The sequence below is a fragment of the Hyperoodon ampullatus genome, assembly GCF_949752795.1.
Source record: "Hyperoodon ampullatus genome assembly, chromosome: 5".
Classification (NCBI taxonomy): domain Eukaryota; kingdom Metazoa; phylum Chordata; class Mammalia; order Artiodactyla; family Ziphiidae; genus Hyperoodon; species Hyperoodon ampullatus.
Window position 1 is genome coordinate 25,897,584 of NC_136918.1, and position 16,094 is coordinate 25,913,677.

At 38.9% G+C, this 16,094-nt stretch overlaps 1 protein-coding gene across 2 annotated transcripts in view; it reads left to right on the forward strand.

The window, feature by feature from the left end:
* Positions 1–16,094, forward strand: part of ZNF385D (zinc finger protein 385D) — a gene marked incomplete at its 5' end in the record, with an annotated part of 942,221 nt that overhangs the window by 805,880 nt on the left and 120,247 nt on the right. For both annotated transcript variants that reach the window (XM_079704335.1, XM_079704336.1), the window contains one exon: positions 5,584–5,694. In XM_079704335.1, the coding sequence (XP_079560461.1) occupies positions 5,584–5,694 (111 nt within the window). The remainder of the gene's footprint in view (positions 1–5,583; positions 5,695–16,094) is intronic.

Below are 16,094 nucleotides of genomic sequence, written 5' to 3' on the forward strand. Positions count from 1 at the left end.
GTTTCCTTCATTTCTTTTTCATTTATTTCTGATCTGATTTTTATGATTTCTTTCCTTCTGCTAACTTTGGGATGTTTTTGTTCTTCTTTCTCTAATTGCTTTAGGTGCAAGGTTAGGTTGTTTATTCGAGATGTTTCCTGTTTCTTAAGGTGGGATTGTATTGCTATAAACTTCCCTCTTAGAACTGCTTTTGCTGCATCCCATAGGTTTTGGGTCGTCGTGTCTCCATTGTCATTTGTTTCTAGGTATTTTTTAATTTCCTCTTTGATTTCTTCAGTGATCACTTCGTTATTAAGTAGTGTATTGTTTAGCCTCCATGTGTTTGTATTTTTTACAGCTCTTTTCCTGTAATTGATATCTAGTCTCATAGCATTGTGGTCGGAAAAGATACTTGATACAATTTCAATTTTCTTAAATTTACCAAGGCTTGATTTGTGACCCAAGATATGATCTATCCTGGAGAATGTTCCATGAGCACTTGAGAAAAATGTGTATTCTGTTGTTTTTGGATGGAATGTCCTTTAAATATCAATTAAGTCCATCTTGTTTAATGTATCATTTAAAGCTTGTGTTTCCTTATTTATTTTCATTTTGGATGATCTGTCCATTGGTGAAAGTGGGGTGTTTGAGTCCCCTACTATGATTGTGTTACTGTCGATTTCTCCTTTTATGGCTGTTAGTACTTGCCTTATGTATTGAGGTGCTCCTATGTTTGGTGCATAAATATTTACAATTGTTATATCTTCTTCTTGGATCGATTCCTTGATCATTATGTAGTGTCCTTCTTTGTCTCTTCTAGTAGTCTTTATTTTAAAGTCTATTTTGTCTGATATGAGAATTGCTACTCCAGCTTTCTTTTGGTTTCCATTTGCATGGAATATCTTTTTCCATCCCCTTACTTTCAGTCTGTATGTGTCTCTAGGTCTGAAGTGGGTCTCTTGTAGACAGCATATATATGGGTCTTGTTTTTGTATCCATTCAGCCAATCTGTGTCTTTTGGTGGGAGCATTTAGTCCATTTACATTTAAGGTAATTATCGATATGTATGTTCTTATTCCCATTTTCTTAATTGTTTTGGGTTCGTTATTGTAGGTCTTTTCCTTCTGTTGTGTTTCTTGCCTAGAGAAGTTCCTTTAGCATTTGTTGTAAAGCTGGTTTGGTGGTGCTGAACTCTCTCAGCTTTTGCTTGTCTGTAAATATTTTAATTTCTCCATCAAATCTGAATGAGATCCTTGCTGGGTAGAGTAGTCTTGGTTGCAGGTTTTTCTCCTTCATCACTTTAATTATGTCCTGCCACTCCCTTCTGGCTTGTAGAGTTTCTGCTGAGAGATCAGCTGTTACCCTGATGGGGATTCCCTTGTGTGTTATTTGTTGTTTTTCCCTTGCTGCTTTTAATATGATTTCTTTGTGTTTAATTTTTGACAGTTTGATTAATATGTGTCTTGGTGTATTTCTCCTTGGATTTATTCTGTATGGGTCTCTCTGTGCCTCCTGGACGTGATTAACTATTTCCTTTCCCATATTAGGGAAGTTTTCAACTATAATCTCTTCAAATATTTTCTCAGTCCCTTTCTTCTTCTCTTCTTCTTCTGGAACCCCTATAATTCGAATGTTGGTGCGTTTAATGTTGTCCCAGAGGTCTCTGAGACTCTCCTCTGTTCTTTTCATTCTTTTTTCTTTATTTTGCTCTGCAGCAGTTATTTCCACTATTTTATCTTCCACCTCACTTATCCATTCTTCTGCCTCAGTTATTCTGCTACTGATCCCATCTAGAGTATTTTTTATTTCATTTATTGTGTTTTTAATCGATGCTTGATTCATCTTTAGTTCTTCTAGGTCCTTGTTAAGTGTTTCTTGCATTTTGTCTATTCTATTTCCAAGATTTTGGATCTTGGAAATAGAATCTTGGATCATCTTTACCATCATTATTCTGAATTCTTTTTCAGGTAGACTGCCTATTACCTCTTCATTTGTTAGGTCTGGTGGGTTTTTATCTTGCTCCTTCTCCTGCTGTGTGTTCTTCTGTCTTCTCATTTTGCTTATCTTACTGTGTTTGGGGTCTCCTTTTTGCAGGCTGCATGTTCGTAGTTCCCGTTGTTTTTGGTGTCTGTCCCCAGTGGCTAAGGTTGGTTTAGTGGGTTGTGTAGGCTTCCTGGTGGAGGGGACTAGCGCCTGTGTTCTGGTGGATGAGCCTGGATCTTGTCTTTCTGTTGGGCAGGTCCACCTCTGGTGGTGTGTTTTGGGGTTTCTGCGGACTTTTTATGATTTTAGGCCACCTCTCTGCTAATGGGTGGCGTTGTGTTCCTGTCTTGCTAGTTGTTTGGCATAGGGTGTCCAGCACTGTAGCTTGCTGGTCGTTGAGTGAAGCTGGGTGCTGGTGTTGAGATGGCGATCTCTGGAAGATTTTCGCCGTTTGATATTATGTGGAGCTGGGAGGTCTCTTGTGGACCAGTGTCCTGAGGTTGGCTCTCCCACCTCAGAGGCACAGCACTGACTCCTGGCTCCTCAATTTGGGATGATTTGTTGTCTATTCATATATTCCACAGATGCAGGGTACATCAAGTTGATTATGGAGCTTTAATCCGCTGCTTCTGAGGCTGCTGGGAGAGGTTTCCCTTTCTCTTCTTTGTTCTCACAGCTCCTGGGTCTCAGCTTTGGATTTGGCCCCGCCTCTGCGTGTAGGTCGCCGGAGGGCGTCTGTTCTTCGCTCAGACAGGACAGGGTTAAAGGAGCAGCCTCTTCGGGGACTCTGGCTCACTCAGGCCGGGCGGGAGGGAGGGGCACGGAGTGCTGGGCGAGCCTGCAGCGGCAGAGGTCGGCGTGACGTTGCACCAGCCCGAGGCGCGCCGTGCGTTCTCCCAGGGAAGCCGCCCCTGGATCCCGGGACCCCGGCAGTGGCGGGCTGCACAGGCTCCCGGAAGGGCGGTGTGGACAGTGACCTGCGCTCGCACACAGGCTTCATGGCGGCGGCAGCAGCAGCCCCAGCGTCCCACGCCCGTCTCTGGGCTCCGCGCTTTCAGTCGTGACTCGCGCCCGCCTATGGAGCCCCTTTAAGCAGCGCTCTTAATCCCCTCTCCTCGCGCACCAGGAAACCAAGAGGGAAGAAAAAGTCTCTTGCCTCTTCGGCAGCTCCAGAGTTTTCCTGGACTCCCTTCCGGCTAGCTGTGGCACATTAGCCCCCTTCAGGCTGAGTTCTCGCCGCCAGCCCCAGTCCTCTCCCTGCGCTCTGACCGAAGCCCGAGCCTCAGCTTCCAGCGCCGCCCGCCCCGGCGGGCGAGCAGACAAGCCTCTCGGGCTGGTGAGTGCCGCTCGGCACCGCTCCTCTGTGCGGGAATCTCTCCGCTTTGCCCTACCCAGGTACGTGGGGAGTTTCTTGCCTTTTGGGAGGTCTGGGGTCTTCTGCCAGCGTTCAGTAGGTGTTCTGTAGGAGTTGTTCCACGTGTAGCTGTATTTCTGGTGTATCCGTGGGGAGGAAGGTGATCTCCGCGTCTTACTCTTCCGCCATCTTACCCGGAAGTCTCCATGTGTCTTTTTGAATTATCATTTTCTCTGGGTATATGCCCAGTAGTGGGATTGCTGGGTCATATGGTAGTTCTATTTTTGATTTTCTAAGGAACTGCATACTCTTCTCCATAGTGGTTGTATCAATTTACATTCACATCAACAGTGTATGTGGGTTCCCTGTTCTCCACACCCCCTCCAGCATTTACTGTTTGTAGATTTTTTGATGATGGCCATGATGACTGGTGTGAAGTGATACCTCACTGTAGTTTTGATTGGCATTTCTCCAATAATTAATGACGTTGAGCATCTTTTCATGTGTTTGTTGGTCATCTGTATGTCTCTGGAGAAATGTTTATTTAGGTCTTCCACCCATTTTTGGATTGGGTTGTTTGGTTTTTTGATATTGAGCTGCATGAGCTGTTTGTATATTTTGGAGATTAATCTTTTATCAGTTGCTTCATTTGAAAATAGTTTCTCCCATTCTGAGGGCTGTCTTTTATTCTTGTTTATGGTTTCCTTTGCTGTGCAAAAGCTTTGAAGTTTCATTAGGTCCCACTTGTTTATTTTTTGTTTTTATTTTCATTACTCTAAGAGGTGGGTCAAACAAGATCTTGCTGTGATTTATGTCAAAGAGTGTTCTTCCTATGTTTTCCTCTAAGAGTTTTATAGTGTCTGGACTTACATTTAGGTCTTTAATCTATTTTGGGTTTATTTTTGTGTATGGTGTTAGGGAGTGTTCTAATTTAATTCTTTTATATGTAGCTGTCCAGTTTTCCCAGCACCACTTATTGACTTTTAATGTGCCCAGCATTGTACTGTGCTAAGTAATTTCAAGAATCATTATGTTTAAACTTCATCACAACCTTAAGAGATAGATGCAGATGAGCAAAGAGGTAGCACAAGTATTAAGAAGCAGATTAAAATTTGTATCTGACTCTAACAGTTGGGAATCAATGATGTGGACCCTGGGATAAAGCTTGGTGAGGAGACATGAAATTTTATCAGAGCTATGTTGCTGACGTTATATTTTGAGTGTCACTTGTTCTGTCCTGGGAATGGGATGAAGAGAAGTACCTGACATCTGGCCCAAACTCTCTGAACCTCAAGCAGTAAGTCCATAGGATAGCAGTATGTATTAGGTGATCAGTAAATGATTGTTGAAAGAATCCATAGCTCCATGTCTGAATACTTAGAAAGCAGGATTTGTGTACAGGTAACCCTTGCTTTACCGAACTTCTCTTTATGTCACCACACTTTGACCAAAGACCTGTATTAGTACCTGTTTCTGCTAACCAAAGGAAATCCAAAGAGGATTTTCATTTTTACACAGAAAGGCAAACAGCGAAAGTGATGTTCAGCCTTTGTTTTGCAGCAGCTCTTACAGAGAGAGGCAGCATGAACCCTGAGCAGCAAGGCTGGCGTCTCTAAGCTCCATCCGATCCCCAGGCAACTACACTCAGCATCTCAGCCTCCAGCCGCCATGGCTTTGAACTGTGTCTGTGTGCATCTGTGCTTTATCTAGATTTACATTGTGCAGCCGTTAGCAAGATGTGTCCTAAGGTAGTGGCTTCTACTTTCAGATAGCAGGGGAAATCTATACTACACTCTTAAGGCAGAAAGATACCAAACATAGCATAAGGTTAATTATCCATAATGGGGCTTAAGTTATTTTCATAGCTGCTCGTCTGACTAAGTCTATTTTGAAGTCCCTTTGGGGCAATGGCATAGACTAACTTCTGTGTAAGGTTTCTGGCATTCACAATAACTTGAGTTTTGATAAACCTTTAATTATATTTGAGGATTATCAAACTGAGACAATTGTTGATCCTAAATGAGAAAAACGTTTAGCATGCAGACTCTAATGGGTACATTTATCATTTCCTTATCATACTGTGCTTTGGGCTCATCGTTGTCTATTTTTCAAGAAAGTAGAAATGCCATTTCTTAGAATAAAAATGTTCTTTATAATGTAAGCAGTAGATTGAAGCTGTACAGATTGGTTCTTTAATGAAATAGGCAACATTCCAATAGAACTGACAAGCTTTATTTCTATTTGTTGTATTTTTTTTCTCATTACAGATGGACCCGATTCAGAAAGCTGTAATAAATCATACTTTCGGGGTTCCTCTTCCTCATCGAAGAAAGCAAATCATATCATGCAACATTTGCCAGTTGAGATTTAATTCTGAGGTAAGTTTATCATTTAGTATTCACTGAAAAAAATGTATTCTGCTGTTCTAATCTTGCAGAAGAGATTTCTTAAACATTTTTCTCCAATAACTGTGCATGTCAAAATTCAAAGATAACGTTTTAACTCCTTATGTGCTTTAATTTTGGACTTTATTATATTATGTTTCATTGTATTCTACAAAAAATTCACACCTAAACAAACTGGTATACTCGCACTTTAATGGTATTTTTTAGTCTCTTGGGAATGCTAAATTTAGATAACACACTTTGCCTTTGGGGAATAGTAAAAATTTAGGACTAACGAGGCTTTCAGTAAATCACACCTCTGAAATAAGGTAGGTCCCAGATTATATTTCAAAGCCAAGATTTTGGCTTTGTAAATTCTCTTCTCCTGCCCTGATGGTCCCCAATTGCAGATCTCTGGTGTCTTTAATTGTATTTGTGTTAGAGACCTCCAGTCACTGACCTAGAAGTATTAGCATTTTAACAGGGGGTTCTGAAGACCTCAAAGGACCCCAGCCCCTCATGACTAAAAGTTAAGTGGAGAACATGACAGGAGCAAGACAGTGTAGACCTGACACTTTGCAAGTTATTCACAGAGAGGGATCCTCATCTTTTATACCTTTTCTAAGGGACAGTGTGGACTCTGGATTCATCACAGAAGCTAATTTTGCTTGTGGTCAATATGAAAAATAACTGCCTCCCATCCCCAACCTACTTTGGAATGGAGTCGGTCCTGAGATACAGAAAAGAAAAGGAACGTTGTTTAGGAAGGAATAAAAATTGAACACCTTGTTGGCACTCTTGGTAAACAGAGGACCCCTTCTATCAAAGTGGCCTTTCCAGGGTGCCATGATCTTGCCCTAAATGGATATGCTGTATGGAGATGACCAAGCAGCTCTGGATTCTGGAGAATGTTAGGCCTTCCAGTATTTAATCACCCTAGGCAAGTGTGTCCCTTAGCTGATCTGATGATAAGGGTTTCATATGAGATAATCAGGCACGGGAAATAGATGTGGCATAAATAAAGTGGCTTTTTCCTTCCGTGAGAGCATTTCATTTGTATAAGGATTGCTACTGTCTTATGAAATCATACCTACTAGTATAATCATCAGGTAATTTTATAACATTCCTTCTGTTGGCTTAAGAAGAGGAATAGATTGCTTGCATAGCACCTGAATGGCATTTGCTGCTGTAAAAAGAATACACTGAACATACAGCATTTTATTTGAAGGGTGGTCTTTTGTTTTTTTGTTTTGTTTTGTTGTTTGTTTTTGAATACTGAGCACCTTGATTCAATTTGAATTTTAAGAAAATTACTATAGTTTAATTTATTAAAAAACATTTCAAGTGATGAATGTTATATAATAACCTCTTCCACCTGGTGTAAAAAACAAAAACAAACAAAAAAAAAAACAGTTTTCCTGACTTGCAAATAAGAGTTCTGAACTCAACAGTTGCAATTTTGATCATTTTTAAATACTCAGCAAACAATCATACAATTCCATAATTGTTAAGTGTGTCCTTATTTATTCCTTTTCTTCTTAAATCGTATTGATATTTCACTTTGGTACTGATCAGATAATGTTGCAAAAGTCTCTGAGGAGCCCTGTTTCCCACTCCTTACGTCTAATAGGGGCTGTTTCAAATATCAACCCTTCTGCCAACAATTTCACTGCTAATGTTTTTCTCTATATTAAGAAAACTTCCTGTAAACTGGAAGCCAGAAAGAGACTTCAAGCTCGTTGAACCCACTCTCCCACTAAATGTAAGAAAACAATATGCTATATCTAGACTAGGTCTTTGGGTTGATTATCCCCAGTGATGGGTAACTCACCGCTTCAAGACACAATTGGTCTTTTTTTTTTGGCAGGTGTTTCTACTAATCCTGTAGATGGATATCAAAGTCATATTTAAAAAGTTTAGAAATACTGTCAGGTATGTTTTAGGAAACACACTGTTTCCATATATGATTATTAACATAAAGAACACAATGTAAAATAAAGATCTGCATATTTCTTTTCTAAAATGTAATATTATTTTACTTCTTCGTAAGAGAATAAAAATGTATTCGTATTCATTTGCTAATGAATTTTCAAAGTGATATAGGAATCAATATGTATTTATTAGGGAAATTGCTTCTCTTTCTTACAACTTTCTCAGGTTTCTCTAAAAGGAAAATGGCCAAGGTATTTGGAAGATGGACAAGAATCAGTCTTGGTCATAATTAAACAATTTCAGGCTTGACCACTCATTAGATGGTTACTGTGTTAAACTTTTATTGTTGCTGTAACAGATCACCACAAATTTTGTGGTTTAAGACAACACAGCTCTATTAGTTTATAGTTCTGGAGGTGAGAAGTCAGAAATGGGTCTCACATGGCTGAAAGCAAGGTGTTAGCAGGGTGATTCTCCTTCAGGGACTCTGGGGGAAATTTCAGTTCCTTGTCTTTCCTTTTTTAAAAAAAAATATTTATTTATTTATTTATTTATTTATTTGGCTGTGCTGGGTCTTAGTTGCGGCACACAGGATCTTTAGTTGCGGCATGCAGGATCTTAGTTCCCTGACCAGGGATCAAACCCGGGCCCCCTGCATTGGGAGTGTGGAGTCTTCCACTGGACCACCAGGGAAGTCCCCTTGCCTTTCTTTTCTAGCTTCTAGAAGCTGCCCTCTTGGTTCGTGACCCCCTCCCATCCTCAAGGCAACAAGGCCAGTTGAGTTCTTTTCATGTGGAATTACTCTCTCTCTTTTGCCTCCCTCTTCCACATTGAAGGACCTTTTTGATCCCCATGGACCCACCTGGATAATCCAGAATAACTTTTCTATTTTAAATTTAGCTGTTTAGCAACCTACTTTCATCTGCTAATTTAATCTCCTTTGTCACGCCACGTAATGTAACATATCCATCATTTCCAGGGATTAGGACTTAAACATCATTATCCTGCCTACCATAGATACTCATGTGGATGTTTGACTTACATTTGAACTGAATCTCATGACCACCTGAATTTATCAGATAATTACCCAGTCCAAATCTTTGGTCTGTATAAACTGGACACATGAATTCAGTGTCCTTACGTTTTTCCTTGCCTTGAACCTTGAATATAAATTCACTATGCAGTGCAAGTTTTTTAAATTGCAGTTTTTTTTAATAGGAAGACCCAATGTTATTGAGTTTATAAATGACATAGCAACATATTAACTGTGATTTACAAACAAAATATAATTATTGCAAAATTGAAATACAGGAGTAGAAACTCCTTTAGAGACTTTAAATATCTCCATAACATTATTATGTCAATAAAGGGGAACTAATGTGTTGAAAATATAAGATTTGTTTATTTATTGACTGGTCATATCTATAAATACTAATTTCATGAAATATTTAGTACTGAATGCCAATATCAATTGGATTTATCATTCATTCATTCATATATAAAAAAGAAAATACATACATATGTATGTGTATATATACATATATATATATTTATATAGATGTATAGGTATAGATATCGAGCATTTTATTCCCAAAAAGCTTTAAATCCCAATACAACTGCCTGTTTGCTCTTTCCAGGTAAATCTGGAATTTATCTTGCTATTTCCATTCTTAAATCTAGAATCTGGAAAAGTAACACTGTAATTCACTTGTACGCTTGGTTGAATCCTCTATCACATAGGAAAGTATTTTTGCCTTGTGAACCTTTTTACATTTCAAAGCTTCTTCCCCTTCCAATGAAAATAATAGCTTCTAGTTCTTTTCATGTCTGCATCATGAAAATTCAATTTCCTTTCCCTCTAAGTTTTTATTTTTTTAACCCTTTGTATTATAAAGTCTGTAGTTTGCTGTTATGCCATACCTGTTTCCTGTACGGTACTTTTTCCATTTTTAGCCCTGCAGATATCTTTCTAAGTGGCACATTATATTGTATGCACTTTAAATCAGATTGCCTTCTCCTGGTGGAGGCATTTTCTTTGGAAAAAAAAAATTCTTTTTGACATTTATGTGAAACACACATGAGGTTATGCAGAAAGCTTCCAATTAAAGAATGAAAGGTTGTAATTTATCCAATTATTTTATCAGCATCTTAAAATCAGCATAAATTACCATTGGCCTGGACCAGTTAGTAAGTGTGCCTTTGAAAGACAACTTACAGCAAGGCCAGCACATATGTAAAATTATTAAGTGAGGTAGAAAATGATTAATTACTCAATGACTGTTTATAGAATGGGAAATAAGATCTCAGGCCCCAAAACTGAGGGATCATAAAATTGTGGTATCTGATCATCACTCTGGTTAATATCCCCAAAAGGACATTTCATGATATGTTATAAATGGAAGGAAACTTTTGCTAATTTCACAGTGGAAACTGAAGTGTAGAGAGAGTGTAGGAGGCTTATACCAGGCCACCTAGTCAGAGGCTAGCCACACAGCGTCGGTGTCCATTTCCAGGATGTTTCTGCTTCCAGGTAGGGCAGCAAGTCCATCCAGAGATCCAGCAGCTGCTACAACAATGGCATAGGTGGCATCCTGTGTGTTTACTGCCCAGTCCAGCTGTCCCAAAGAGAAAGCCTGAGGGCTCCTTCCTCCATGGAACTAACCCAGGGCAGTCAGAGCTGCTGTGGAGGTCACCCTCACTGAGGGCTATGTTCCGCCACAATGACTGACAAGTCCTCCCAAACGGCACCAATCCTGTTCACTCACACAGTTCAGTCATAAACATGGTGAAACTTTAAATATAAATGCAAACTACTGAACTATAATACAGTAACAACAAATCCTTTATGACTCAGGATGGCCAAGCATTAATTACTTCAGGGGACTGTTATGAACCAGAGGAAAAGCATCTTCATTAGAAGATGACATTAGGGCTTCCCTGGTGGTGCAGTGGTTAAGAATCCACCTGCCAATGCATGGGACACGGGTTCGAGCCCTGTTCTGGAAAGATTCCACATGTCACGGAGCAACTAAGCCTATGCGCCACAGCTACTGAGCCTGCGCTCTATAGCCCGCAAGGCATAACTACTGAGTGCACGTGCCACAACTATTGAAGCCCACACACCTAGAGCCTACGCTCCGCAACAAGAGAAGCCACTGCCATGAGAAGCCCGTACACCACAATGAAGAGTAGCCCCGGCTCACCGCAACTAGAGAAAACCCTCACAGAGCAACGAAGACCCAACATAGACAAAAATAAATAAATAAAATAAGTAAATTTATAAAACAACCAAAAGAGAGAAAGAAGATAACATTAATTACAGATCTCAGACCCCTCCCAAGGGAATCCTTGGGATCATCACCAGTATAATTGATATTTACATTTTCCAATGGTATTATAAAATAGAAATCATTATTGTTCTGCACTTTAGAAACCAGATATGTAGTGAAACAAAACAATAAATCTGAATTTAATTCATATCTCTGTCAAAACTTCCATTACCAAACATGACAATATAATGATGAAGATGCTAATAGGAATATTTCTTCCTACAAAATGACCAAACTTAGATAATTATACTTTTGTTAACATCATATCTTAAGACACATTTTTAAAATATTTAAATCGATATTATTTGTGGAGGCTGATATTTAAAGGAAATGCTGCCTAGATGGAGAGAAAAAAAAAAAAACTAATGGTGGTTGTATTGGAGTTGAAGAACTATTCTTTTACTTCCTACTTTATTCTCAAAATTTCCTTCATGAGCGTGCTTAAGTTTTTTAAAGGAAAAAGGATGGTTGCACCTACTATCCTATTATGGTTTTCAAACTGCATGTTTTATCCCAAATTAAAAATTATATTTTGAAGATCTCAGTTGCACTTTTCTAAGTATTTCTTGTCTCTTTCTGGCAGTGTCTTCAGTCTGAGACACACCCAGGAAAGTTCATAGATATTATTTTTGTCTCATTCAGATTTTAGCATTTTACTCCATATCCTAGGAGAAAGGTTAATACAGATCTATGCATGGGGGATACACATCAAACCCCAAACCTGAAAACAGCATCCAGAGAAGCCGAGTGCAATGGTAGGAAAAACATCCGATCAGGAATTTGACATCCTGTCATCTAGATTTGTCTTCTCTTAATTGGCTGTGTGTTCTTGGGCTCTTCATTGAACTTACAAGTTCCACAATCATCTCATTTAAAATGACTAGCCATTCCTTACAGCCACGTTGTAAGGATTATAAACTACAACATGTAAACAATTGGATTATAAATTCTATAGTGAATGAAACAGAAAGGTCATTTTTACTTTGTTGGCTAAAAATGAAGTTACAATTGTTTCATTCTTCAAATGTTAAATTACTTCTTAAGAAATACAGAAGCTTGAATATATCTCTCTTTAAAAAAAAACTACTTATAGGGATGTATAAGTTGAAAGCATCTTTGTGCATCTTAGTGTATCTTTGAGTTAAGATCTGAGGTGCCCACTCCTGGTAAATCTTTACCTTTTACCTTTTAAAAACGGCAGGAACCACTTGTCCCTGGCAAAGCTGCATTTATTAAAAACTCTCAACCTCTTTAAGTCTATTGCTGCTGCTGCTAAGTCCCAAAGGAACTTCAGAGAAACCCAGTTATAAATTAAATTTTCAGGCAGCTTTGAAATGGCTCTTTCATAAGAGTGTGTCCCTTCCGTGTCTCCAGGACTCACAGAGCTATTTAGAGTGTTGGCCTGAGCATCATGGCTTTCCCACTGGGTGCTTTTTCTTCTTCAAAAACAGTTCTAGGACAGGGCCATTCAGCTTCCCTGTCAGAGGAGATATATCTGGGACCTGATGAGCTTGAGTTGGGCTGCCAGGTCGTCCCTGTGTGAAGAGCTGGGTCTGGAGCACATCTTCTGAGTATGCGTTTGGGCCATTTCATCTGTCAGTTTCACTGGCTTCTACTTCTTGAATAGAGCCCGAGGCTCTGTCAGAAATTCTCAGAAAGCAAAACTTGAACAGAAAGACCAAACAAGAGATATTGAGTCTGGCTGTTCGAGATTTCAGGAGGAAATGAGCCAGTCAAGAGCACAGGAATCTATTTAAGCTGTGTGTTTCTTTGGCAGGCTTTTAAAAATAAAACTTCAATATTGGGTCATTTCAGGACTCTGAATTGACTTTGATATTCCAGAGTTTCATCTGTGGATGGAATGAAGGGTATGGGACTGAGAAAAAAGAGAAATCATTATAAAAGGGCCCATATTTCTCTGGACTTCTTTTCTTGATAAACAAGGAAAAACAAATTAATAAAATTCACTTTTCTATCAAATGCTCCTAGACATGGAAAATGTGACTTTGAAAGTATAGAAAGAGAAAGTTGATTTTAGCTATGACAAGTAGATGTGTACAATAACCTCCAATAATCAGAGATACTTGTATTTCTATGGAATACTGTGAGCCCCTCAGAGAATTGTTGTAAGTTAGGACTTAGAGAAGTATAAGAAATCATTCTGTCCATTTCATAGATTGTACAGTTGGAAAAACCAACGGCCAGAATATTGAGTTGACTTTTTCAAGGCCTCTAAGCTGTTGAAACAGATAAGAGGACTGAAAAACAGGCTCCTAAGTCCCAACTTAGTGCTTTTACTTAACGTATCACGTGACCTTCCCTAAGGGAAATTAATTTCGAGACTTGCATTGGTATCAGCTGACAGTTTTCAGCTGGACAACTGGTCACTTAAGTTCTACACACAATGTAGAAGTTAAGGTTGATACCAGTAGTAAACTCCTGGCTAGATTGCCAGTAGTATAGACGGCTAGAACCTAGAAATGTATTTCAAAATTGAGAATGCCTCAAAGGCAGCGCTATTGTAGTAAGTTTTGAAGGGAGCGGGGCAGGGGGGCAATAGATAATCTCCGCTGAGTCTGTTTCATCAGATGCCACCTATTGAATGCAGAGTTTGAGAAGAGGGTTAAGCATGCACAAAGCATCAAAGGACAGAATGTGATGGGGAGGGTGGTGAGCAAGAGGTAAGATTCCAATTAAATCAACTAAAATTGTCCACGTGTCCCCAAAGATGAGACAAGAAATCTATTAATGTTAGGAAAGCTCTACAAGTCTTAGGTATCACTCAATAAATAAATGGATGAAGTGCTTAAGACCAGAAACTTTTTTTTTTTATCACCTTAACAAGAAAATGAAGGTAGAAACGGGATTCTCTAAGATGGTCTAAGTTGCAGCTTCATTAAGAGCATTTAGAATAACTTCTACATTTTGAAAAAAATGGAAATTTAGGTTGCCTTTTCTCCTGTGCCTGATTCCTCTACAAAGCAGGATTCGTATCCTAAGCAACTACTTCCCTAAAACCTGAGAAATGGAAATTCACATGATGAAGAGGAAATGAATAAGTGGAATTAGATTTGAGCACAGCCTAGAAGCTGGTTCTTGTGATTTGGAAAGCTTGCCTTGTAGCAACCTCTGAATTTCAAGTTATTTGCAAAAAAATCAGTACAGTCCAAATTCCCCCATTTTAACATTCTGATTATACCCTGAAGATTTTGGAGCACACCAGCCCCTTCATTACTTTGTGACTGATGAAGTTTTTATTAGTCATGGAATAAAATCCTTGATGTAGCCCAGTTGTCCATAAATCGCTTGATGTACATATCTCATATAAATGTCATCAGTTGTTTTGTATCTCTTTCTACAACCATATACATTTCTCAGAGTATTAATAGGCACTAATGAGCTTATAGAAACTAAAAGTAGCAACTGCATTAATCATCACCACTAATAGAAAATCTCAAAAATCAAATTTGCTCATCCTTTTCCATTCATTGTAGTCACTGTTTATCAGGCCCCTTGCCCTTTTTATTACATTTCACTATAATTTATTTCAGCATTTCATAAATCACCAGTTTCACCATAGCCCTGGAAATTTAGGACAGTAGAGGGACACAGGGGCAAAGGAATTGGAGAGAAAGGTAATTCCTAGACTTTGTTCTTAAGTCATTTTGGGTTTTACGGTCTTTATATCCTTTCTTTCCTTTTACAGTTGTTATTTGTTGTTATCTCTTCTGCAGAGTCCTATTCTCTGTATTAATTAGCTAGAGTAATTGTGATGAAATATACTTTCTCGAGTATCCCCATGACCACAGATCTCTCTATAGGTGAAATGAACTTACCCATTCATTTTACCTTCTTCCCACTACGTTTCTTAGGATGACTCGTTGAGGAGTGGCTGTTTGGTTTTATCATGGATTTAAGGAGAATGACATTGTACCAGGCATGCTATAAATTGCACACTACATTTGGGTTGCATTACTAGAGTATGACGTTAAAACCAGAACTTGAAAAGATGGGTACATTTATTCATAGTCTATGGATCTCTGCATCATCTAGCTACTGTACTATTTTAGAACACTGTACTTATACCCTGCATCCTGGCCCAGTTCACCATTTTCAAGCCTGCCAAACATCATTTTCAATGCAAAACACTGCCTGTGGGATCCATTGTCTCCCTCCAAATCTATGTTTTGATGTAAATTGAACCTGAAAGTGGTAAAGGTTGCAGTCCTTTGGGGAACCCATTCCTTGTGCGGAGGGAGATGTGGAGGGCTGTGAAAGTTTAATTTTCTGTGTCCACGTGTGATTCACAGGCATACTTTGAGAGGTGGAGAGATAAAGAATCACACACATAACACTGAGAGTATGCGGTTTACTTTTTATTGGGCCTACATGTACTTTTAAATTCTATACCTAGAAGTATCTGAAGATGGATGCATGGCAAATTTATTCTTATCAGGTTTATTGGGATATCAGGTCCGTTCATACAACATTAAGCCTTCTCTTAGATTCCTATATAATAAGGTTTCAGGAGGTAGTCTCTGAGCAGGTTTTATCCATTTCCCAAGCAGAGGCTTATTTTCTCTGCATCAGAAAACTTGTCATGGTAATCAACTTTTTTGTCCCAGCCATCAATCACTCTTGATTACAGCTGGCTAGAAGTTCTGTTCTGTTGATCAGCTCATCAGTGCACATAATATTACACCTGGAGGTCAGTACAAATCATCCCTCCAAGGGAAAAGTGTTTTCCTTCAAGGCTTTTGTCCATGGTTTTATCGTTTACATTTGGGTCTCATTGAGTTGTCATGCCTATCTTTGACTCAATCTGCTCCATCATATAAAAGATGCTCCCAAAATAGTGCTCAAAGTCTGGTTGATGATTTTTACTATATTGTTCTTAGTATCGTGCTTTTGCCTTCTTCATTCCAAAGAGTAGTTTGTGATCTATTGTTTCCATATTTTCCTATTAACATTTTCCCATTCTTAATGCAGTTTTGGGAGAAATTAAAATCATATGAATGATAATTCAATGAATATTCAGTGCTGCTGTAAAAAAATAGTTTAGCACATGTTTTACTAGAATGTTTGCAAGTCTAATTTTGTTGATTTGCAATGGTTTCCTAAGTTAGAGTTTTT